General features: G+C 42.9%; 1 protein-coding gene across 1 annotated transcript in view; it reads left to right on the top strand.

The window, feature by feature from the left end:
* Nucleotides 1-26,344, top strand: part of CHRNA7 (cholinergic receptor nicotinic alpha 7 subunit) — a 583,962-nt gene that overhangs the window by 247,193 nt on the left and 310,425 nt on the right. The window contains exon 3 of the mRNA XM_086959023.1: nucleotides 24,889-24,933. Coding sequence (XP_086815149.1) covers nucleotides 24,889-24,933 — 45 coding nt within the window. The remainder of the gene's footprint in view (nucleotides 1-24,888; nucleotides 24,934-26,344) is intronic.

Here is a 26,344-nt window from a genome sequence, read left to right as displayed (position 1 = left end):
CTTAAAAATGTAATTCATTATCTCTGGTTCTACTTAGGTGTGGGTGGAATTTGCATAGTTGCGCTACGCAAAGCTCGGCAAAGCTCCACAAAACGGTAAAACATCTCAGCGAGCATGCAGAGTTCCACGAACACACGGAATTGCTTGTTTTGCCCATTCGCAATGCTTTTTTCCTCTTTGCGAACACTGTTTGTATGCTCCCGGGGAAATATCTCGCGAACACGCATTTTGAAAGCACAAAAAAGCTAAAATTTCCACGAAGCCGCTGATTGTTTGGCAATTCTGCGTTCTCCACGGAACGCATAATTACACAAATTACACAAATTCCGCGAGCGGAACGGAATTTACAGCCAAGGCCTAGTACTACTGACTGGATTTTGTTGTTGTACCCTCATTTTATTGGTTACAATTTACTCTATTGTTCTAAATTTGATTGATCATTATCTTGTGTTGTATTCTCACACTATTACTGTTTGTGTGCCGCATAAATACTTTACACTGTGCCTTTAAGGTAAGCCTGACTGCTTTAAGCCAGGCAATCATAGGGTCAAGCGCAGGTTAATTTAGTGACTTTTGTGGATCATCTTGACAAGGATTGTAGTTGTTGAACATACAATTTCTTACAGCAACTAAGCATGTGTGGAAACTTGTACAAGAGCAAAGATCATGGTCAAGATGAAGGATGAAGAAATAATCTGTAATCTCTAGAAAGGAGAGGCTATTTTAATAAGGACACCAGTGGGTCCATAGGTATCCTGCAGAAGGGGCACATTTAACGCTTACTGGGGAGAGTCTGCGTTACGTTCTGCAAGTAAACCTCAGAATCCATGGACCATAAACCTTGGAATGTCACATGTAAGAACACCTCCCATCAAATCTTTCATAGAAAATTGAAAACCTTCTCATTTTCTGATTTGTCTCTGTATCTCCCCCTTTTTATATATCTCTCTTTGTGCTCTTCTCCCATTCTCCTTAATATGTTGTACCCTCTGATGTTGGTGCTCTAGTTTTCTTTCTTTCTTGTTTTGTTTCTCTTCAGTTCTAGCACCAGGATGTCTCCTCTTCCTAAGTAACCCAAAGTAGGCAAAACCTTTTTGGAATTCAATCCACACTGACTGAAAATGTATGTCATTTGGGTGAGTGATGATAAGATTCAGTAAATATTTTTGCAAGCAAGGAGGAACATGATGTGGATTCAGGATAAAAGAAGGGGAATAGATTAGAGTAAGTGGCCTTTTGTTAACAAAGAGATCAGAATAGTCGCCGAACGTGAGTTTACCCACAATAATATACTAGGCCACCCTACTCCCACTAACCAGCCCCAGACTGAAGAAGTACCTAACGATTAATAAATTAAAACTACCCCAAACTTCCCCCCGAAGCGCCAACTGCTTAGGACCGCAACACAGACATGCCCATGCAAAGGGGAGACCTGACCTTTTGAGGACTTGCGATTCCCTACATGATTATTTCTTCACAAAAATTCCACTATTAAACTCTATATATATCTTCTCCTTCTCCCTTTTTCGTTCCTCCTTTACCCCCTCCTAGTACACATTCCTTCTCACATTTCCCACCCATTCTGACAGAGAATTTTCTCAGTCTGGTGAGCCCCACAAAATCTGGTTTTCCCATGGATAGCTGCCCTTCACACATCCTTTGTGAGATCTTTTCGGTCTGTGTCGATCCACCGCTTACTCTCCTCAACAAATCATTGACTTTTGGCATCGTCCCCAATCTTTTCAAATCAGCCATGATTGTTCCTGTGCTGAAAAAGGTGGGAGCTGATCTGACTATTTCCTCCAACTTTCGACTCATCTCCCTACTTGTCTTTTTAGGTAAGGTCTTGGAGAGATATGTCACCCACTGCCTTAGCTCTTTTATAGAGGCCTCCGATTATTTTTATCCTTATCAGGCTGGTTTCCGTCATACTCATTCTATGGAAACGGTTACCCTCGCAGTTCTAGATGAACTTAGAGTCACTGCCGACCGTGGATCCACTCAGGCCCTTGTACTTCTCGATTTATCGGCTGCCTTTGACACGGTCGACCACCGCCTTTTGGTCGACCGTGTCCGGGCAGCTGGCATTTCCGATGTGGCCTTGAGTTGGGTCTCCTCATTTCTGGAGAACCGCCAACAGGCGGTTCAGCTTTCTCCTTATTCTTCTACTTCGCGAACAGTATCCTGTGGTGTCCCCCAGGGTTCAGCTCTTTCCCCTCTTCTTTTTAACCTTTACATTTTTCCTTTAATTTTTGCTTTACGCCACCAGGAGGTCACAGAGTTCAATTACGCTGATGACCTTCAACTCATATTCACTTTTTCCTCCTCTCCTGCTTCTATTTCCCATTTTCAGAATACTATGATTTTTATGTAGGACTGGATGAGCATAAACCATCTAACGTTAAATCCCGACAAGACGGAGCTAGTCCTGTTCGGAGGCTCATCCAATCCCTGGACTTCTAATTTTTGGCCTCCCTCCCTTGGACCTGCCCCTTCTCCCGTCAAGTCGGTGAAAAGTCTGGGCCTCAAAATCAGTGATGATCTTTCGATGCATACCCAGATTAGTATGATCGTCTCTTCCTGCTTTTTATGTCTTCGCACTATTCGCAAGATTTCTCAATTTTTTACCACTGATGCTCTTAAGTCTATTCTTCTAGCCCTGGTTATCTGCCGGGTCGATTATGTCAATTCTCTTTATATTGGTATTCCGGCCTACAAATTACGCCGACTACAGCTCATTCAAAATCAGGCGGCTAGGCTGATTCATAATCGGTCCATATTCCATCATGCCCTTCCGTTGCTGAGGCAATTGCACTGGCTACCCGTTGCCCATAGATGCCTATTTAAATTAGGGTGTCTCATTTTTAAATCATTAGCGGGCTTAGCTCCCTTCTACGTAGCTTCTAGGCTCACAACCTACACTCCCTCTAGGAATTTACAGTCTTCCTCCAAGAACCTCTTGGTTGTCCCACGCTTTGTTAGGAAGAAACATGGGGGGTCGAGCTTTTCCTTCCAGGCTCCTCGATTTTGGAACTCTCTTCCTGATAACCTTCGATCTTCTCAATCCTACTTGGAGTTCTGCAAAGGTTTCAAGAACTGGCTATTCATTAGAGCATTTGATGTCTAATTGCTACCTTGTTTTGCTGCCGGACTGCTTTAGCGCCATGAAACCTATTTGGTGTACGTGCGCTCTATAAATTCCCTCAACTTCAACTTCCTCTTGGGCTGGTGCCTTCCAATTCTCCCCTTCCTTGTGTGTCAAAGTATTGGCACACTGGCAACTGATCTACCCCCTACACACACTTGCAATTTGCAATAGCACCACTACTTTCTTTCTTGCACACTTCTGCATGTAATATTTAGTTTCAAGCAGGGTGTTATAGGCACGTCAAATTCAATTCTATGTTTGTGAGATTTTGTTACTCAATGTACCCTTAATTTTTAGGTATTCATACTCAATGGGGTTTTCCTGATCAAGGGGCCATTTTTGCCGAAACACGCATTGATATTTTGAAGAACCAACATTGTATAATTTTATTTTTTTGTCCCTCTGTTTCTTAAACCGCAAATTTTTTCATTGGCTCAGTATATGTTTTGTATTGTTTATTGTCGGTATACATTGAGATGTTATATTAATTTTTGTAACTTTTCAGACTTTACTGCGTGAAATAATATCCAAGCGCTCACAGTTGCACCAATTTCATAGTGGCATAGTTTATTGTTATTTTTGTTTGTCATTGTGTTATTTATTGATTTATTAATTTTTAGCCTCTTTTTAAAAAACTGTTTGTATTAATAAAATTAAGCTTTTTATAATCAATAATGGTACATTGAGTCTTGTGCCATCATTGTTATGACCAATCAGTTGCCTAGGGATTTCTCTTAATAATAATCACACTTGCAATTAGAACACACTCTCCCACTGATACATAGATAGTCAGATATCACGTAATATGTAATAAACCCTTCCCTTTCAATTGAGAGTGCTTCCAAGAATGTAATCTTGACACTGTTATACTGTTTTGTTACTTAAAGGGAACCGAATAATGGTGGAGATTACAGTAATATTGTACCCCTATTAATGTTTCTTTGTATAATTACCATGAATCTCTTTACACAATGCTATGGTGGGGCAAAATGTGTAACTCCCACTGTCTTCGAATGTTGTATATGTTTCACTGAAATGCAATAAAGAATATTTTTTTTAAAAACAAAGAGCGTGGAATGGTGAACATTTGAGAATTTGTTACAATTAGAAAAGCAGAAATTGATAGAAACAGTGAATTCAAAATCGGTTTAATAGAGTTATCCGTTTGGTAAAAGGTTCTGTAAACTTGGTTAACATCTCATGGTGGAGATTGAGGCATGTGTGTAACATTTAATAAAATTAGATATGATTCTAAAAATGATAGCAAAAGCTCTGGGAGAGAGTTCTGTTACTGTAGCACATTAGAGTAATGTGAGTGAATGTAGTAGTCGAATGTTTCATCTTTTGACTTTTGCTTGGAAAAGAATCATGTGTAGTATTGTCTAGAGCCTGGTTTGCCTGCATGTTATGTTAGCATGGGTTATTAGAAGTTTAAACGCCATTTTACCTTTTGCTGCTTTTGCACACGACACTGCATAGCTGCTTTTGTAAGTTCGCTTTCACGAAGGTCTACACATGAGAAAAGGCTTGTTTTCAACATCTCTAGACTTACATCGTGCCACTAGTCTGCACAGTGAGTGCTAAAGCTGTCAAGGTTATCAAAACATGTTTGTTGTTTTTCGACATATTCGTGTAACGTTTTCTAGACACAACATTTTGGCAGCTGTGAGCCAAGTAAGATTCTGGAGTCCTTATTATCACAAACTAGCCATGATTTCGGACACTTGGAAGATTTCCGTTTCCACGCATGCAGAGAGTCTATGCTGATCCAGATGTAATTTACTCTTACTAAGCGGAAAGGTAATGGGGTCCCCAGAACCAAGCCTAAGAGACCTTCTGTAGTTTATAATACATAGTTCCTATATCGGGAGGGTGTTAAAACTAGGCGCTATAGGACGTGTTTTCACCATCATTGTAATAGGATTCCTCCTTTTGTATTTTATGGAATTGTAACCATGCTGACCATATTATTTTTAATCATATGTCTGCTTATGTTAGCTAAAATAATGCACATGAGATCACGTTGTTAAAATAAATATTTTAACCTTACTGTGTTCTCTTATTTACTCCTGTTGTGGACTGGTATGAGAGTATAACAAAAGAGTGTTCTCACTTCCCACCATTCCTGAGATGGTCCTAAGTTGCATGTATAGGTTGTCTAATCATTGGTTACTTTGCTATAGGACGAAGAGCTAATGTGACACTGATGCTAGCTGGTTGGGGTTTTTGTCGTTACGGAGGTGAGTTTCTGGTACACCACAATTCACTGACGTCCTAGGTCTCTGTGCACAGTTCTGTGTATGAGCAAGGATCCTTGCAACAGGTGAAGTTGGAAATGGATTAGAAAGCCGATGGGATTAATCAGACTTTCAGTGTCGGGTGTATTCCTACAAAGTTTAAACACTGTGGGCCCGATTCACAAATAGACTTACATGTTGTATAGTTACGAGTGCGGATTTTACGCACTGGTTGAGGAATCTCCACAGTCTGGCAGGAATCTCTGCACACTGCACTGTCTGTAGTGTGCTGTACAGAGATTCCACTCCAAGTGGGAAGATTCTGCCACTAGTGTGGAAACTAAGCATGGGCGAATTTTGCGAATTTGCAATCTGCGAATTTGCGGATTTGCAAATTCACGATCCGCAAAATTCGCGAATTTGCGGATTTTTGTTTTTTGCGTGTTCGCAGGGTTTTTTGCTTGTTCGCGGGGATTTTTGCGTCTTCGCGGGCCGCTTGCATAGCGAAGTTACCCATGCAGTCGTTTATGGAAGAGTTAGAGAGAGATAGTTACATAGATAGATAGATAGATAGAAAGAGAGAGAAAGAGAGGGAAAGAGAGCGGGAGAGAGAGAACGAGAGAAAGAAAGAGAAGCCGGATCTCTGAAGGGCCAGATTCCTGAGTTGCCCCTACAGAACATACAGCTTTTTATTTTTAGCAAAATGCATATGAAAATTGTGCTGTAAATGTCTCTTTTAGTTTAACCCCTCCTGACAACTCAAAATGGGTGTATTTGCCATCCTCTCCCTTCTTCCTGTTTTTTATATCTGTAAGTACTTCCTGATGAGGTTTAATTCCTTGGACAGGTGCCGCGTTGCCTACTTGTAACTATTCTCTGACCCTGCTTCAAGGGTCAGAGCAGGGTCAGAGAATAGTTGCAAGTAGGCAACGAGGCGCCAGGAAGCAATTAGCAGCAGGTGTCCAAGTTGAAGTTAATTTGTTTGCAACCCTTTTGTAAAAGGTTGCAAAGAAATTAGGTTCAACTATTGCACCTGCTGCTGTAACCCTTGCTTGGCTGAAAAATTCGTCCCCGCTGATTCACGGATTTTACCGCGATTTCGCGAGATTCGCGGATCGCGAATTCGCAGAAAATCCGCAAATTCGCCTGCGAAACGGATTTTACGCCCACCCTTAGTGGAAACTCTGCCACGAGTGTGGAGACTCCACACTCTTAACTTTACACACGGAAGTCGCATAGATTCAGGACCTGTGTTGGCTAACTGCCTTCAGTTAGTATCCATTCAATCGCTTCATATTTTTATTGTGGTATATTATCTGTTTAGTACCTCTTACTTTTAGTATTATTATTATCATTATTCAAATTTTATGATTTTTTTAATTATTGGAACAAAAGTTGTGAGATGCTTTGAGCATACTACCCATGAATGCTTATGTGTACATAATATCTTATTTTTCAGCCTACCAGAACGCTTCCTTATTGTATGCTCTTTTAGCTATTTGTTACCCCACCTCATATCCATAGAGTTGTGGCTGAAGGCCAGCTACATACATGCCTGAAGGTTCAGGAGACCCCTGCTTTTGTTGGGGACTGATGGCCCCGTCAAAAGGGGTGTGGAAGTGAAGCCCTGGCATTAGGCCTCTTGCAGTGGCCGAGGGGACCAACATGGAGGCTGCTGCCATATGTGTTTGGGGCAAATGTCAGTGGAGCACCATACAAGGGGTTTATCTGCCAATCTGTTCCACAACCTATTATCTAATGAGGACCAGTGCATGGTGACCTGCAAGAACATTATATTTTCAATCTACCTGCCACTTAATTGTGCACTTTACAATAATATAGAAAACCACCATCTGTTGTATATGCGTTACAGGATAAGGAGGACACATTTTTCACAGCAGTTATTTTCTACACTACCTTGCTTTGATTAAGGGGTATTTTATAAATGAAAGGAAATGTTGAAACAAATCAGTTTAAGATATCTTTTTGAGTATCCGGTAAAAAATAGATACGTATTCGAATGGTGCCTAAGACAGTGGTTAATTTGTGCCAGTGTTTTCCACTGGCACAATAATAATACTGATAATACACCATATTGTTGAACTACCAGACTATTTTGTTAGCACTTCACATGTGTTTAGCAACTAAATGTATTACAAAATAATACAACCTGCACTTCCAGGCCATCCCTACAAATGCCATCCCTGCATCAGTCAAAATGTCACACTTGTTCAGAGGTAGGTAATTCTAGAACCGGCAATCGGCAGTTGTGGAATACCTTGGACCCTGGCACTTATATTTTCACAAATGAAGCATTGGTCTAATATCACTAGAATACCCCCTACACAGGGGCACATGCAGCTTAAACTGATGTAAAAATCCGTTTCTAAACTACTTTTCTTGATTTATCTAAACCTGTCAATACTTAAAGATGCGGAAAAAGAAGAAATACAAATATCACATTCGGTTATGTAGGCACAATTAAACTGCTATGATAAATCAGTGTGGCAACTTTCTTGTCTGCTCTTAAATCTCACACTCTTCCCTATAGGATCTCCAGGATTATAATTGCTTTCTCAACTCTAATGCGTCTCTGGTTATGATTTACATTTTTCTTCTCAATTGCACAGGAACAAAGCACATTCCACTCTTGGGAAAATTCACAAACGGAATTAATAAATGTGGGAGATGCTCCGAGGTTGTACAAACTACAATATGTATCAAACATCGCTACTAGGGATGAGGGGTTAGTAGACACAGGGGGTGTTCTGAAACTGCTAATGCTGCACTTCTCATTCCTCTGTGAGAGTCCTATTCTAGACCTGTGGTGAAATGGGGAAGAGGTGTGGAGCAGCCGCGGTGCGTCCATTGGGGCGTAGGGGCGTAGCCCCACCAGCCACCATGGACCTGCATCGCGGCCGCCAGCTGCAATCCTAGAATCTTCTAAATAAAATACCGACGCCGGCAGGAATTGCGCAGGGGGGGTGGCCTGCTGCAGCTTGAGTGACAGTCCACACTCAGGCTGCAGCAGACCGTAGTGCTCAGTGACAGTCCAGCTGGGGAACTTACAGTGCGCATGCTTAGGAAAGTTGGCAACTTTCTCAAGCATGCGCACTGTAAATTCCCCAGCGGGACCCAGGAGTGCTTGTTTGCTGCCACAGCCCGGGTTTCCAAAGGGCGACAGGGCGAGCAGCAAATGTGCCCCGTAACCAATCCTGGCGCTGCATGCAGCGCCAGGATTGGCTGGTTCACCGCGCAACATCCATCATTGGATGCCGCGCGTGGTGGGGGTGGGACATCCTGCCAAGGAAGAGCTCTGCCTCTGTCGCTTTTGTGTGCTCCAGACGCGTGGTATAAACAGGTAAGTTGTTCAGAGATTATATTAGCTGGCTGCGCTGTAATTTTACGGTATTTTGTGTTTTGGATTAGTCGGCTCACCAACGAGAACGTAAGTCAACACAGTTCTTCCATCCTGCTCTCCATTCAACAGCTATGTTGTGGACATGTAGCTCACATTGGTAGCGCCAATATCGCTCGAAAGCGCCGACAGCTCCTTTTAACCCTGAACATGTGAGAGTAAAACCATCGGGTGGGTGTTACATGTATGTGTGCAGTACGCAATGTAGTGGGTTGGGTGCTGGGAAGAGTCCCCCAGCGCTAGGGTTATTGGTGATTTATATAGCGCTAATGCCGCAACGAGGCCACTTCTAAGCGCTGACCACCGCTTTCAATAATGAACGTGGAGGAGTGAAGTCATTTGGTTGTTGTGTGTTGGTCTTAGTGATGACGTGTGCCGTTGGGCGCCGCGAGTTTAGTAATGATAAAGATTATTTATATAATGTTTATACCACCCTAAGGCCGCTTCAGAGCGCTGGCTGTCATTTTCAACAGGTGTGCTTATACTAGGGAAGTGGTTTGTCAATGTTAGACGTTTATCCGAGCGATGGTGTGCAGCAGGGTGTCGGGATTATCACTTACGTCAAATGTAATTCTTTTTAATCTGCTTTCTCCTCTGAGAACACTTCAAAGTTCTGCCACTTTTAACTGTGAGGACAGAGGAATGACGTAGTTGGGTTGCCCCGCGTCACCATTAATGGTGTGTACACAAGGGTGTATAGCAAAGGCGTGCAGCTGGGTGTCAAGCAATTTTAGTGATGGTATATGGGTTATTTTACAGCCTTCGTTTTTCTGGAGCTTTCACATCATTCTTGGCACAACCACAGAACTATACACAGTTCCTTCCGCTAAGGGCAACCCATATCTTTTCCCCAAGAAACTAAATATTTCGTTGTACCAAAATAATTGCCACTTTAATCCCATGCCATGAGGCTGCCTTGCAATTACTCTTGGTTTTCAGTCAACAACATCAAGGAAGCTGGCAGTGTAGGCCAGTATTTAAAGTGGGAAAGGTGAAACTACGTGTTCCAGCATGCTACATTCTCTGTCCAAAAAAATGGCTGAGAGTCGCAATATGTAAATGAATACTGAGGTATCAGAGAATATGACTGGTGCTAAGCCTCCTACTTCAGTTGCCCTTCTGGGTCAAATTTCTATTAATAAATGAATAAAAATAGATTGGGAGGCGTCTCAATACAGAAACAAATTATTCAGTCATAATTCCTGTTTAAAATTAATTTGGACCTACTCAATAATTGACTTCTAGATAAATGAAAAGTTGAATGATTTTATTACAAAATTCAAAACTAAAGCAGTAGAGAGTCAATGCAATTAAGGTCCTCAAATGCAAAGTTATAGAGAGTTTGCAAAAATCAGAAATTATTCTAAGTGCAAAGAGAAGCAAAATCAATTAAACGGACAGCATCCATAACAGCCTCTAAGTCTCCAGGGAAATCTTCTGGCTCACCTCCAAAATCATTTTTTAAAATACATTATTCTTGCATATGAAAAATAAACATCCTATTGCCTTAACACCTAAGCACTAATCCATTACTAGAATAATTATTCAGCACTCTCTGTGCTACTGTCGTTTGGAGATGCTAACACAAAACAAGATACATTAACAATAACATCTATGTGAATGAATAGGTCTCAGTGAACCAGTGTAAGAAACAATACATGTTACAAGTTACAGATGAACTGGGAAAGTTCATCAGGAACAAAATAATAAATAATAAAAGTGGAAAATAACTAAACACATTACAGCTTGACGTTGCAGTCTTATGGGAAAAGGATTTACGTGAGGGGTGGACTGAATGAGTGACTCAGAGATGACTTCTGTTCTGGACAAGTTGGCGATTTACACAGAAATGTGGCATAGTTGAAATGCAATAGAAAAACGCTCTTCTAAACATCAAAGGAAGTTTGTTTCAAAACCACTCATGTTATATCAGTCTGTATATTTGAATTATCACCCACACAGTTTTACCCATGCTGATATTTTGTGTTGTACCATATGAAAGCCAGATTTATTGGCCTTGCCAAAGCATGTGTGTACAGCAGTCATATTTTCGAGTGTTGCCTCTCACGCTTTAAGTTTTGATGGGCCAACAAGTATTGGCAATGCTAATTTGTTTCAAGTTTGATTGGCATGTGCACACCTGATACGCGTGCTATACAGGCTTGCCGCACGTGGTGGGGGTGGGACATTCTGTCAAGGAAGAGCTCTGCCTCTGTCGCGGTCGGCGTCTCTTTCGTGTGCTCCAGACGCGTGGTATAAACAGGTAAGTTGTTCAGAGATTATATTAGCTGGCTGCGCTGTAATTTTACGGTGTTTTGTGTTTTTGATTAGGAGAGCATTCGTGTAGAAAGGAGCTCGGGGGCAGGAAGGGAGCTGGGGCAGGCGGGCGGGCATGGAGGGATGAAAGCTGCTCACAGCTGGGGCTTGAGGGTCAAACTTGTTATAGGACTGACGCCTCTGGTGACGACGTACCCCACAATACAAGGAACCCCGGGAAGGGAGTATGTCTGTCCTCTAACAGCTCAGGGTGTCTCTTTGAGCCTCTCTCTCACACAGGCCTGTGTGTCCGCCTGTCTCTCTCGCAGAGCGCTGGCCGCATCTCCTTCACCATATGTCTGTCCTCTAACAGCTCAGGGTGTCTCTTTCTAGAACAGTCCTTGGCGTCAATTCTTCTTCTAACTTAGCACTAGGGGTGTCTGTCTCTTAGCCCCGCGTGACACTTTGACTCAAGCAGAGGTGTGTGTCTTAATCCCTCCTTCCGACCCCCTATGTGTCTCTATCGGCTCTCTGTCTCTTTCTGTCTAATAGACCTCACCTTTTGTGAACCCTCCGGGAATGTATGTTTCTCTCGGATTGCCCTCTATTCTGTCTTGCGACAGGGAGGGGAGTGGTGGGGGTGAAGGCCGGAATGGGGGGGGTTTGACAGTCCTCGCTCAGGGGGGCGGAGGAGTTCTCTCAATCTGTTTTGTTTGACTGACCTCTGGGGTGTCCCAATCCCTCTGCCAGACCTCTGGGGTGTCTCAATCGCTCTGCCAGAGCTGTGTTGTTCAGAGTCTGTGCCAGTTGTAGATTAATTGTCTTTATAGCGCGTATGCCAGATACTGGACGCTTCGAAGCGCTACAGGTGAATGGGAACGGCTAGGTTTGGATATGTGAGGACGGGTCCCACCTTGTAGGGCCTTGAAGGTGGGGGGGGTGTATAGTGCTTTCCTCACCCTCAAGTTCTCGCGCAAGCAGCTTCTCAGTTTGTGGTGCAAGGGGTGGGGGAGTGGGGGGTTTGCAGGTGAAAGGCGTGGCCTGAGAGGCGTGAGTTTGGTGCTGTGCGTGAGGTTAGGAGGTGTCTCACGCCCTAGTGGTTTGAACCAGCAGTTCTGCTGGAGTTTGAGAGAGTAGCCCGGTTGTGTCACACCAGGACATCTTGTGTCCAGCGAGAGAGCCACCCTGCGTCAGGAACAGCCAGGGCTCAGTGGCGTCCTGCTATTCTAGATGGTTCCCGGTTACCCTGCGAACACACTGTGTGATCCTGGCACCTCTGTGGGTCACATTATCCAAGTGCCCTGGGAGTGTGACAGGCGCGTGCTCCATGGCCTTCTTGTGCGCGGGCGTGTGACACTGTGAAAGTGAGACTCGAAATACCGCACGAATGTCTGTAAACCTACTAATGTGCGTGTGCAAAGTGCCAGGAAGTGAGCAGACTGTGTAAACCCGTTGATAACGTATCTCATTCGACGACCGTAGCCTGTGGCTGCAACAATGGTACAGCATCCCTCATCATGCTAAACAAAGCATGGAGGTCCTTGAACTGCACTTGGACCGGTTCCTGATGACCGGTCCTGTCTCTTAGCATTGATGCGTGTGACGTTGGTCTGTGGGTCTGTCTAGCGTGGAGACCTCGTGGTGGTGTTTGCTTGGCCTCTGGAGTCCATAGGATCTGATCCGGCTCTGTCTGGATGATGAGGGACCCGACAGACGCTTCTCTTGCGCTGTTGCCAAAAGCTGATATGATCTCAGAATGACTCAAGGTATTTCACCTACATTTCAGCTTATTCTATAGTTTTATACGATTCACGCTGAGCTGCATGTCAGGACTGGGGGTAAACGGCAAAGAACTCCAAACAACGCAACCGGCCTGCCGCCTCACTGCCCACTGAAGGGACCCACCGGCCGTGCCCCTGCCCTGCTGGCACCTCCCTGCTCCGGAGTGTGGGTGAGGCAGGGCTCTGTCATCAGACAGCTGGCACTGGAAGCAGGACTCTGGCTGTCCAATCACCAGACACCTGGGGTCCCCTCCAACACCACTGCGCTGTTACCCAGTGAAGTATTCTAGGTTACAGCACTGCACACAGGCACATCCCTGCTGCTCAGAAGACACTCTGCACCTCAGCAAAGGGAAACATCTGGAGAGCAGGTGAGGACAGGTGTGTGTAGCCAGAGTAAAGTGACAGCAACCACACAGAGAGAGAGAGAGAGAGAAAGACGACCACCATGCCACCCACGCAGGGACCTGAAGTGCTTGGTTTGTTCTCTCCATCTCCCCGCAGCCCACCCACAAATGGACCTGAAGTGCTTGGTTTGTTCTCTCCATCTCCGTGCAGCCCACCCACGCATGGACCTGAAGTGCTTGCTTTGTTCTCTCCATATCCCAATAGTTGTACCTTTGCAAATGTAGTTGCCATTTCAACTGAAAATTTACTTTCTGTAAATAACAGTGCGCTACCTCTCAAGCGCTCCAAAATGCACTACCAGCTTCATACCACACTCAAAACATTCTCCTGCTGAACGGGCATGGCACATTTGCCACACTTGTTTTTTTGTAGGACACTCAGATTTTTCAAAGCTCCTAGCGTGCGGACCGGGGTCATTAAAGCATGGGGGAGACGGGCACAGCATTGGTGGGGTCAGACAAGGTGCTGGGACAGAAGGGGTTAACTTAAGGTCATAGATTGTGTGATATTGCACCTGGCGGATATAGAATGAGCGAGGGCACATAGGGAGTGATGGGACAGGATGTCCTACCGACCTTGGAGCTGGGGAATCAGGTTTGGGTCTCGGCTTTGGCTCAACAACCTGTGATTCTGGGCAAATTACTTAATCTCCCCGTGTTTATCGAAAATGATGTGTATTGTGATTGGTGTTCATGTAAAGTGCTGCAATACCTTCTGGTCGAGTTTGCGCTATGTAAAAACTGCAACAACAAAAAAAGCGGATGAAGGCTCGAAGATGGGGTTACAAGTACAAACCGAGTGGTATGCGCATGGGGGAGTGTGACGCAATGGTAGACGGTGCACAGGGCATGGGTGCCATAGAGTGCAGGAGGGCAGAGAGTCCATCATAGCTCAGTGAAAGTGGGAAACGTCGCAGAGTGGGCGTTTTGTTTTGTTCTGCTTTAGAATATGCTGTAGAACCTTGCATGGTCATTCTGTGGTTATACTGAATAAGCAGCTACCTATGTTATGCCATCTATTAATGTAATAACTGCACTTTTACAATTGTTTTATTAACCTTCCTGCTTTCTCAAATTTGCTTGAAAATGCATGATTTTTCTTCTTTTTATTCAAAATTTTCGTGGGGGGTAACCCCCCCAAACTCCCCTTTTGGGGTTCGGGCTCACTCGCTGCGCGAGCTCGCTACGGTGCCGTATGCAAATCGCCTTGCACCCCACCACTTTGAAATGCCACCCACCGCCCCTGGTGTGGAGGGGTGACAGAATGTCTACTACCAACACAGTAATTTACATAATCCACCCCTTCCTAAAATGCATGAGTGATGGAGTACATAACTGCATGCAATCTTGTGCATTTACATGTTTATTTCGTTTCATGTCTCTACACATCAATGCACTGTATGGGTAAGGTTGGTTCAGGGACGGGAGCCTTCAGACATCAACAGTTCTCTGTCACTATACCCATGTTGCTCATGAGACGCCAGGGCATAACACTTACCCACATTGCTCATGGGAAAGGGTATTTGCCTAGCGCCACAATCTATAAAGATTTCCCGGGTAACCTGCAAGTACAGCACCTGAGTTTGCTGTCCTGCCCTTCTAGTAGGGCTCAATTGTGAATAGGGACCTCCATGTCCTAAGACCACATTTGGATGTTTTTTAGAGTAATATGTAGAAGGAGCAAACCTGTGAACACATTTTTGGGAAATACAGCTTTAGAATATGAGCAGGACAGGACTCACCACTATTTCTCATAAATCCATGTTTGCAGGAAGGCAGACAGAAAGCGAGGTCTAAAACATAACATAAAAAGTGTATTTGTAAAGTGCATGTTATCTCAGAAAAGTTTCTTGGTGCAGAATACCAGATGTTTATTGTTACCCAACTCAATGGTACTCATTTTATCGACCTCAGAAAGATGAACGGCTGAGTGGACTCGCCGGGATTTTAACCTGTGACTAAAAGGTCAAACACAGGTCTCTACAGTGGCCACATTAGACCACTAATCCATGAAACCGGGCATAAAAACGGTCCAAGGAACTCTAGGACCTAGATAGCACTACTAAAGTGCTAACATTTTTTATTCACAAACATCTATGAGTGCAAATCTCCACCTCTGTTATGTTAATAAGGTTTATAGAGCACATGGCTGCCTCAGCAATAGGGCTTCCCAGCACTAACCAGACATTGTACTTATGGGGAGCCTGCGAGACCACAAGAGGCCTAGGTAGCAAATAGCCATACTATCATTTTTCTCTGAAGCTAAGATTACTTATTTCTTAAAAGCAAAGGGCATGCTGTTCCAGGGGGTAAGAGCCAAAACCTGGATAGTGCGACCTCCGAGTTTCTTCCTATTGAATTGGAGGATCATTGCCAGATTTAGTTCTGCTGAGTGAAGTGCTCTAACAGGAAAATAGGGTAGCATGATTTCTGAAAGAATGGGCGCTCCTGAAGGATTCATAACATTTTGAGCAGTGCTAAGAACTTTAAATTGAATATGCTTTTTGATGGTCAGCCAGTTAATTTTCTGAAGGATCCCAGAGGAGGAGCAGAACTTAGTTAGGGAGAACAGTAATCTGGCCACCGCACATTGGACAGATTCAGGGCTGGACGGTCTACCGGGCATTTTGAAATTCTGCCGAGCTGGAGGCTGATTTCACTGTGGCGGGGGCTGATTTTGTTCATGGAGACCTGCGTGTATTCAAAATTATTAAGCAAACCGAATTTGGTTCAGTGCACACAGGTCCCCATCAACTAAATTAGCCCCAGCTCAGCAACATTCCATAATGCCCGGTAGCCAGTCAGGCCCTGGACAGATTGCAGCCTCTTTAACCTTGATTTCTTGCAACCCAAATACAAAATATTACAGTAGTCGAGGAGAGACAGGATACGAGATTGAATGTTAATTGTGGAATGTGAGGTTGAAGAAGCTGATAATAGGTCTAAGGCTTCTCAGAAGGCCAAAACACGTGCCTGCTAAAGTTCTCACTTGAGTCTCATAGCAGAGGGAATCGTCTAGCCGGATTCCTAGATTTTTTATAGAAGGCTTGGGTAACGGAGGGGACCCCAGGCCCTCTTTCCACCAGTTTCCTTCCCACATGTGGGTGTGCTTTCCGAACAACATTATCCCAGCATTGTTATAGTTGAGTTTAAGACAATTATCATCCATCCAGCTGGCCACTGCCAGCGTGCAATCCTGAAACTTAGTGATGTCTTGAGAGGCACTAGCAGAAAAAGAGACAATAAAATGAGTATCTTCTGCATATGATAGTTTGGAGAACCAAAAGAATTTTGCAATTTCCTATATTTTCTATTGGAAGATCCTCACACATGCACGTTTACTACTTAGCTGTAATGTGGGAGGGACAGGGAAAGCGGAGGATAAATATGGGGTACTTACCACAAATTAAGTGGGGTTTATGAGGAGCAAGGAGAGGTTAGCGAAGTATTAGAGAGGGGTTTATGGAGGAACGGGCTGACACCGGGAAATGAGTAAGCTCTGTTCTATTCAGAAACACTAGTAAATTACCTCAGCTCAGAGTTGAAGTAAGTCCAGCATCAGGCAAGTCCAGCTACTGATCTCGCAACACACTTCCATGGAAAATAATGGAGGTAGGAACATAAAATACAACCTCATAGGAAGAATGTTTGATTTTAATTCACTATATGTCCCTTTAAATATAGTGTTGGTTATGGTCACTTCACTGGGGTCACAATTGTCACTGTGTTTCTCATTTTTATAAATAACAAATCTATGAACCACTGCTTTTTAGCAATGTATTTATAATAAACGTGTGTGATATGATATGTCTGAAACTAATGAATACATGTATTATTCATTTTTCTGAATTGAGTACAAAACAAAATTATCATATCCCTTGGGCAAACTTCTTCTCAAAATATATAATCAAAATGTATTGCTGCAATTGATTAAGGGCAGATGGACTCTAGTTTATTGTTAATTCAATATTCTTTCTTGTCTATGACTAAACCAACGCAAAGTAAGGGCTTGTGTAAAAAAGAATTTCACTTAAAAATGTGTTCCATGTGAACAATTGTTGCTATGTAATATACTTTGTAAAAGTGACATTTTGAAGTACAATTTGAAAATCATCTTTACTAAAAAAGTGTTATTAAATTCTGAGTTTAAAGAGCCGAAACTTTATTTCTTTATCTTGTCCCAATGGGACGTTAGACATGTACGATGTTAAAAAGTATCTCCCATTCATCCTATGGTGCAGATAGCCTTTTAATAGTGAAAAACGAAATTGGCAGTATGTAACTATCAGGACATGTCACACACACCAGTACATATCCTCCCTTTCACATACACTACGCACTGCCCATTGGGGTACCTTAGGCCTACAATAGGGGTGCCTCACAAGTAGGAAAAGGGAACGTTAGGGCCTGGCAAGTGGTGCACTTGCCAGGTCGACATGGCAGGTCAGAACTGCACTCAGACACTACAGTGGCAGGTCTGAGATACCTTTTCAGGGCTACTCCTGTGGGTGGCACAATCAGTGCTGCAGGCCCACCTGTAGCATTTGTTTTACAGGCCCTGGCACACTCAGTGCATTTTACTAGGGACTTACCAGTAAATGAAATATACCAATCAGGGAGAACTAATTGCAATAACAATTTACACAGGGAGCACTTGCCCCTTGACATCAGCAGGGGAAAAGTGCCCAAAGCATCTAAGCCAGCAAAAACGAAATACAGCACAGCATCAAAATTACAGGAGGTAAAGGCAAAAAGTCAGGGGAAATCATGCCAAAGATGCCAAGTCTAACATTTACTTTTCCCTTGCAGATAAAATAATCAGATGGTGAACATTCGTAAGTCATATCTTCACTGCTCTTAGGCACAACTTAGTGCGTGTGCTTGAATTTACAACAGCTCGGGCAAAATTTACCCAGAACCACTGGTTCTGAAGAAAACCAACAAATTTGTAATGATTGGCTGAAAGATGTGGACCATTTTACTCTGTTAACTGTCACTGGACGTGTGAGATCATTTATACTCACACACGTCCAAGAAGTCTTTTTAACCCTACCCCAGGAACTGTACAATAAATGTATTTGGTATTCTGGAGGTAGTTTTAAATTTTCACGTGATTCACTTCTTCACATGAAAACAAACCCACTCCACTGTAATCAAGTGTTAAAGCACACCCAGGAGGCACTTGCCCCCTGGGTCGGAACCCTAAGATGAAGCATGCCACCAACTAGGTTGATGGATGAGGGTTCTTCTATAAACCTAATGGGTTTTCTGTAAGGGAAACATCTTGGATAACCATAATTGCTAGTTTATTCATGCTAAACCTAAGCTCATTCTATATTTGTTTGGTGAATAGGTTTCAGGTGAGATGAATGAGTACCTTGATTTCCTCCTCTCTCTCTATCCGCTCTTGTTGGTTAAAATGATGCTAGAATATTTCATTCCCATCCCTAAAAGCATATGATTCCTTGACAGGAAGCTATTATTCTGGACTGCCTTCAGCAAACAGGAGCTATTGGAAGTAAATATTTCAGATATCCCTCTGTCAGCTCTGGCAAGAACCCATGTACAAAATGTGTGCTTGGACCACATGTTAGTTGTTCAAGACAATTTGTATGCAGGCAGCCCATTTTGCACGTACTAATTTTCTGCACCATGTTTGCATATTTGCATTCATATGAGGATAATTACTAGGGACATGCACAGTGAGGTAGGAAGGCTTTTGGGAACTCTCTTTAAAGCAAGTTTTTGTCCCCATCAAGCTATAAGGAAGCACAACGATTCTATAAAATGCCCACGATTCAGGTGTGGGTACGCAGGAAGGTCAGAATTTCTCATTCTCGACAGGAACTCAGCACCTAAATCTGGGCATTATGACTTATTACTCCAAAAATGTGTAATAACATACAGATATGGGAATATAGGGCCTAATTATGATGGCCAACATCCTGTCGGGAACAGGACCGGATATGGAGTCTGCGGTCCTGCCATGCAAATTAAGATCCAACCCCTATGGAGGCGGTTTGGAACATACCTCATAGCATTGAGGCTTGTGCTGCTGCTCAAAAAAGGGCTGCAGCACAAGGCTCAATTCCAGAAGGCATGTTTGTAAAAATCCTTGCACCATGTGACAGGCACCATGCGGTGTCTGCCACATGGTGCAGCGATGTTAAGGGGTCACCATGGGTGCCCCCCGGGCCCATGTTGGATGGACAGGTTCGAAGGAGAACCTTCTACGTGCCCCTCAAATTCACTTTCTGCCTACCTTTTCTTGGTGGGTTAACCGCCATGAAACTGCCGGCATAAAGGGACATCACTACGGTGGTGCCTGAGCAGGCAGAGCCAATATTGTGGGGATTGCAGTCCCTCCGACAGGCTCCCTGAGCCTGTCGGATGCATGACGTGCGGTCTCTCCACCTGCCCACCATCCGCCTATCATCGTAATCCAGTGGGCAGACCTGTAGATGCAGATGGCGGTGGGACCACCCCCTTTGGCCTGACGGAGGTGGTCCCATCGCCATCGCAATCAGGCCCATAGTGTCCAATTTGGAAATGTCCCCTTTGGTGGGAAATAAAGGCCCCAAATCCATAATCTTTTACCACCTTTTTGCTGCACCCCAAATTGTCCTACAGATGCTTTGATAAGGACCATGCATAGCAGCTGCCCATAGCCTCTGCAGGCACAGCACAAGGGACTGGTTCTGGTGTATTCAGGCCCGGGATTAACACACCTGTAATTTTCAACCCAGTAATCTGGAAGCGCTGGGCATTTCACAATCAAATCACCCCAGTGACACCACGATTGGCCACTTGTAAGGAGGCCTTTTAGGAGGGTGAAAGACAGGAATCCAGACGGCATGGTTGAAGTGTGATAATATCACAAAAATTGTGCAATCCCAAAACCCTGTGGCATGTTTAACTTCGTCTCTCACATATTTATGCCAAGCAAATCAGTTAGAAGTGGAGTTATGAGTCAATTTTACAACAAAGCGTTGTAAATTCCTCTATTTGTATATGGAGATGAGGTTTCTCCACCCCACCATTGTGTTTAGTCCCTGTCCGACTTGGCCCTCTGCAGGGTCATCCCTAAACTTTTTGCCTTCAACCTCCCATTTTCTGAACCTGTATTTATTAGCTCTTCGGATTTTGCATACTTTACCACTGCTAACCCAAGCTAAAGTGCTTGCGCTCTCTCCTTTTAACATGGTTAACATGGTTAAACATGGTTAAGATGATTAAATGCTTACACCGAATTGACACATTTAATTTACCTGTAAGGCCCTAGTGAATTGGTACCACATGTATCCAGGGCCTGTAAGCTAAATGCTACTAGTGCCCCTGAAGCACTGACAGTGCGACCTACTTAGGTAGCCTGTCAAGCATGAGTCAGGCCTACCATTGCAGCCTGGTGGCACAGTTTTAAACTGTCATTTCAACCTGTCAAAATAAACCTTTTGCTAAGGGCAAACCTTCCTTTTAATACTTATCAGTCCCCGCTAGGGTACACCCAAAAAATACCAAAGTGCAGGGTGCAGAGTATTTAAAAATGTGGACATGTAGTTTTAACTTTTACATGTCCTGGTGGTGAAAAACTCTTACATTAATTTTTCACTACTGTAAGACCTACCTCTCCCGTAAGACAACCATGGGTTATCTTATTACATTTAATAAGTGATCATTTTCAATTGGGAATAGGTAGGAATGCCTGGTTTGGCATCCAAATAATTGTAATTCAAAACCCTCCATAATGGTAAAGTTGGATTTGGGGTCACAGTTCTGGAAATGCTTCTTTTACAAAGTTGAAAAAACATATTATTTAGCCGTCTCTTTAACTGCTGTTTTTTTACTTAAACAGACTTAGACCATTCACTGATTTCATTGGTCTATAGTATTCATTTACTCATCATTTTCTATTTTTGACGCGAGTCATTACTTGTTATGTCATTGTGTCAGAACAAAGGAACACATGATTATTCACACATCGAACATACATTTTAATCATAATCTTACAAGAAAAACATTACAGTGAAATCAGTGAATGGTCTAAGTCTGTTTAAGTAAAAAACAGCAGTTAATGTGACGGCTAGATAATTATGTTAGGCGCTATCTAGTCATCTATATTTGGGCCAACCCCCTCCATTCTACGAAACATTTACAAAGTTGGCATTTTCTTGTCCCTGCTATCTGGTGCCTGTATCCTGGGTCACATGACTAGGTGTAGCTGGCAGTTGGTCTTTGTGTCTTGCTCCTAGACAATGATAGCGAGGGGGAATAGATGTTGGCGGGATGAGCTATCTCCGACTTGACAGGGGAGTAGCTGTCACCTATCAAACTTGAAAATCACAAAGGATCTGCCTCAGCACACTCACAAATGATTTCACATTAGTCTTTTGTGTGCCCATACAAGCTTGGGAAAGGGCAGTAAGGAAAAAAATTCTAAACACTTCTGTGAGCGGAAGCTTTCAGAACCTTTTCCTACTTCAAAGCTGACATCAAGTCTAAATACTGAACCCTCATATCCAAGTCTTCAGTACACCTCAGGACCTACGGAAGACTCAGAAGGACTGCTGTGCTACTCTGCTGCCAGAAGGACTGCTTGTAAGCCGGAATTCGCCCAGAAGACCATTGTCCACTCTTTGGTTACTTCCAAGTTAGACTACGCAAACAGTTTATATCTGGGCCTGGCATCCTACTTGTGGTATCGTCTGCAGATCATACACAATGCGGCAGCTCATCCTAATTCAAAGTTGCTAGCGATCCTGTCAGATCTGCCTACTTGTGCTAACTGCACTGGCTTCCTATTGCTAACCATATCAAATTCAAGGGACTAATTTATGCCTATCGAACCTTTGATCAGAAAGGCCCCTTGTATCTAAGAAGAAGTCTCAAGGCCTACTGTCAGTCTAGTTCCTTGAGATCTAACACTTCTGCAAATTCCTACGGTTTGCAAGGCCAGAAGAGGGGGAATCCTCTAGTATAGTATTGCATTGTATACAGAGTAAGTATGGTCTCTTAATCCTCACCCTTGGAGCTCCTATTCTTACTCTTTGGTGTCGGCATGAAAAGTAGTGTCACTGTGATCTGCTCCACCTCTTTATGGATTATTTGCTCTTTTGGATGTGATTACCTACACCTGAGACTTTACGTATCCTGTGTCTTCTCTACACTTAGGTAATTGTTTACCACATACAATAGCTTATAGTGTTTCTGAGCTCATACACGTTAAATAATGAAACCCTGTCTTTATCATTGTCTCTCATTAGGTGTCCCTCACATTATGATGTTCTAAAGATAACTTCATACTACAGCCGAGTTCAAAACATTGTCAACCGTTTTTCCACACAATTTAATTTTGGTTTAGTATCTGAAAAGTTGATGGATGAGGCTATGATCCAATGATTCAAATGTGCTCCTTGACTCATAGTTTGAAAGAACTCTCCACGATATGGGATTTTTCACAAATAAATGTTTTTATATTTCGGGACATTGCGTGCAACCTGTTTGTCCGTTATTTGCATATGCACGCTGTATGTTTCCAGTCATATGATTTGTTTTGTTAACTGTTTTTGTTTTATGGGTTACATTAAAAGGACATCTTCCTGCACATAAACAATCTTTAAAGGCGATTTGCTCTTTCTATGTGGGCTGCAGAGCAGAGCAGCACACATAGAAAGAGCAAGGTAGGAGGAGAAGTACATAATTCCTCCTTGTATTGCCATCCGAAGACTAGGTACCTGGTCTTAGTTTTTAGAGCAGTCTCATCTTTGTAAATATGGGACAGCATCAAAAGGCAATGGGTGTTGCGGTAGAATGCCCACTGCAACACCCTTTGCCTTCCCCTTTGCCACAGCGGTAAGGGGCATATTTATAAGGTGTGTATAGGAATATGTGATGTTACAACACGATCAAAATGATCGCAGTATGTAACATCGCAGTTTTTACAATGCAAGTAGTTATAGTGACTAGTCCTGGAGGGAGCTGGACTTAGGAGTAGTAAGATTTACTATTCCAACACCAGTCTACATACAGTAGGGAAGGTGTTGGAATAGTAAATCTTACTTTACCTTAGGTTATACTGCCCTCCAGTGGAATTCGATGTAACGCTTCCGTTGTAATGCCAGCGTTCTAAATGCATCGCGGTGTAATCACCGCAATGTAAATAATGTTTCCCGTGTTTAGATGCTTAACACCACCTTGTAAATATGGGGTCGAAAGCAATGCCGTTTGAGCGTCAGAAAAAGTGACGCTCTGGTGGTGTTATGGGGTAAATATGCCCATAAGTGTTTGCCAAAGATTTTGTTTGGCTAGTCAAAAATCTGTACCTAAATTAAATCCAATTGGCCCACTGTCTTTACTTTAGTATCTTTATGAAAAGTGCATTTTTCAGAATTGTGACTTTATTCCAACTTTGTCATCAAAGAGGGTTTTGAATTACAATGTATTTTAGTGTAAACAGCATACCTACACCGGCTCCCAATTCAATAATATCACTTATTACATGTGGTAAGGTAACCCAGTGTTGGTAATTTACAAGATAGGCTTTACAGCAGTGAAAAATGACTACAATTTTTTGGCTGTCAGGAAATGTAACAGGTAAGCACTCATGTCTGACTTTTTAAATACCAATGAACCGTAGGAGCTGTGAGGGCCTAAATTAGAGGTGACCCATAGGTATTACAAAGGAAGATTTAGGCTTTGCAAAAGTCATATTTTTTCAGGTCGAAAGGGCTGTTTAAAACCATACTTTGGGCAGTAGTGGAAAGCAAGTGTCATGTTTTTAAAGGCTACTTCCCTGTGTTGTACAATAATTGCTGCATGCCCACTAGTGTCATTTTATTTACAGGCCTGAGTACACACAGTCACATTCTCTAGGGACATACAAGTACATTAATTGTGTCCTTTAAGGGTCAGAAACTATTTTGAATTTTCCAAGGCACTATGTACTGCTACAAAAGCCATTTACAGTGTAGGAAGTTGCACTGGATAATATATTGTCTTGATGAAGCCATTCTACTTGTTCTAAAATGTTTATTAAAATATTTGAGCAGGGTTGGGACACAGATATCCTTATTATTTCTTTTTTTCGTTTTGTTCTTCTTTTTCGCCAGTCTGATAGAGTGCTGTCTGTGAGTGTGCTGAGAGCCAGAGTTGTCTGTCAGTCGGGATGCCAGTTGGGATTGTGCAGTTGGTTCTGACTCTGGCAGACCTGAGAGGGGAAGAGGGGATCACTGGGGTTCCAGCGGGGTGGGCGATGTGGTCCTATTTCTTTAGGTGCTGCATGAGGCATGCTGATGCACGTAGGAGTACTTTAAGTTGTGGGAGTGGTAGTTTAGAGTCTTGAGGCCATATAGCAGGGCATTGCTACCATCCTGATGGGGAAAATATGATGCCTTGAATAGCAATTCTGAAGTCGTTTCTGGGAGAATGGTTTAACCTTCTATAATGACTGGCACCAGCTGCCTTGGCAGTTGAACAGGAAAAACATAGAGGGAGCTTTACTTCTAAAATAGATATATTCACTACTTCGAGATGAATTTGTACAAAAACGCATTTTTAAATAGAATATAAAAATTATCCTAAAATATATAATAACTGTTAACATTTTCAATGCTGTCACTAATTAACTTTTTCTCTTTAAATTTAGGATGAGAAAAACCAAGTATTGACAACGAATGTCTGGCTGCAAATGGTAATTTTAAATTACTCTTCTCTAATGTAGAACAGAATGAAATTTAATAGGTATGAAACAGTCTTCCTTGATCAGTCCCTGACGTATTATTGAAATTAAGGGAGTGAATCGTGTTTACTTTCTTATTATCATTTGGGAGTGTTTGTGCTACAAATGTCAAATATTTTTGTTTTGGCTAAAGATAGCTTTATTGGCAGACCTATTGTTTACAAAACAGAACATAAAAGTAGAGTGGGGTTTGAGTCAGCATCTTGCTCATGATTGAATGACTATATCCCATATGTCTGTTTCTGTTTTGACAGCCATCCTCCCTATTCTTGTGTTTGTTCCTTCCAGGAGAATTTCAGTCCTACAGCGTTCTGACTGGAAGAGCAGTACTTTTCCACTGCTAACTTAAGGGGACTCATTTTAATTTTGTATTAAACACTCCACAGGAGTGCATGTGTTTCTTTGCTCTATTCCCTTTTGTTCCTCTGGTGCCTTGCATGCTCTTTTGTCACTCTCCTCCCTGATGCTCACTGCTCTTCTCACCATTCAACAATTTTAGGTCGAGCCTAGACAGCGCTTGCACTGTCAGGTGATCTGTTGAATGTAGTTTGTGGTGTCTGACACCTGCCATAGTTTTGGATTTATCTATTTGGTTGTCTTTTAAAAATCTTGCCTTGCCAGTGGGTTATTGGGCTTCTTTTGCCTCCTCTTTTTGAAGTTGTTCACTCCCCAGAAGTATTCACTCATTGTTTCTCCCAGTCGTCCCTTCATTAATTATAGGTGAATCACATCATGTCACAGAGCATTCTCGCTCCCCCATGGGACAACCCTCTCCTCACATGACATTGTCAAGACCTATCAGAGACCACACTGGTTTGGTTTCTGTGGACAGCGAATGTGATGAATTTAGCACGTACACGCATGTACAGTTCATGCTCTGCTCAACGAGATGGCCCAGTTGGAGGTTTGATGTTATTTGGTTTCTGGCCTGTTTTTGAATAGTCAGCTTTTTTCCTGTAAGCTTTAAAATGAATTATTGCACTCAGTCTGCTTTTGTAACTGGCTCAGTATTTTAAAGATTTACAAGGATGTTACCATTCTATATTGGGCGCAAAGTTTGATGTCTGTCTTCGCAACATGCATCCATTAGGCAAACTGGTCGGCTTTTGTTGAAGTTGCACTCACATTGTGTGTTGGTTTCTGCTCACAGTTGCAAGTCCAAAAACAGCACCAAGCATAAATCCTTAACTTGAAAGCACTACATCACTGCAGAGATGGAAAAGCAGCCTTACTGTCAACTCATTGTCTAACTTTAAGTTCATTTTCAAGTTTAAAGGAAGTGCTACATTGTGGCGGAGACTGATACACGCTCTTACCATCTTCCCATTGTTGTGGAAATCAGCCTGTGGCTAAATATCATGTT

This window comes from Lissotriton vulgaris, chromosome 2_1, assembly GCF_964263255.1.
Source record: "Lissotriton vulgaris chromosome 2_1, aLisVul1.2, whole genome shotgun sequence".
NCBI lineage: Eukaryota > Metazoa > Chordata > Amphibia > Caudata > Salamandridae > Lissotriton > Lissotriton vulgaris.
This window is presented reverse-complemented; position numbering and strand designations above follow the sequence as displayed.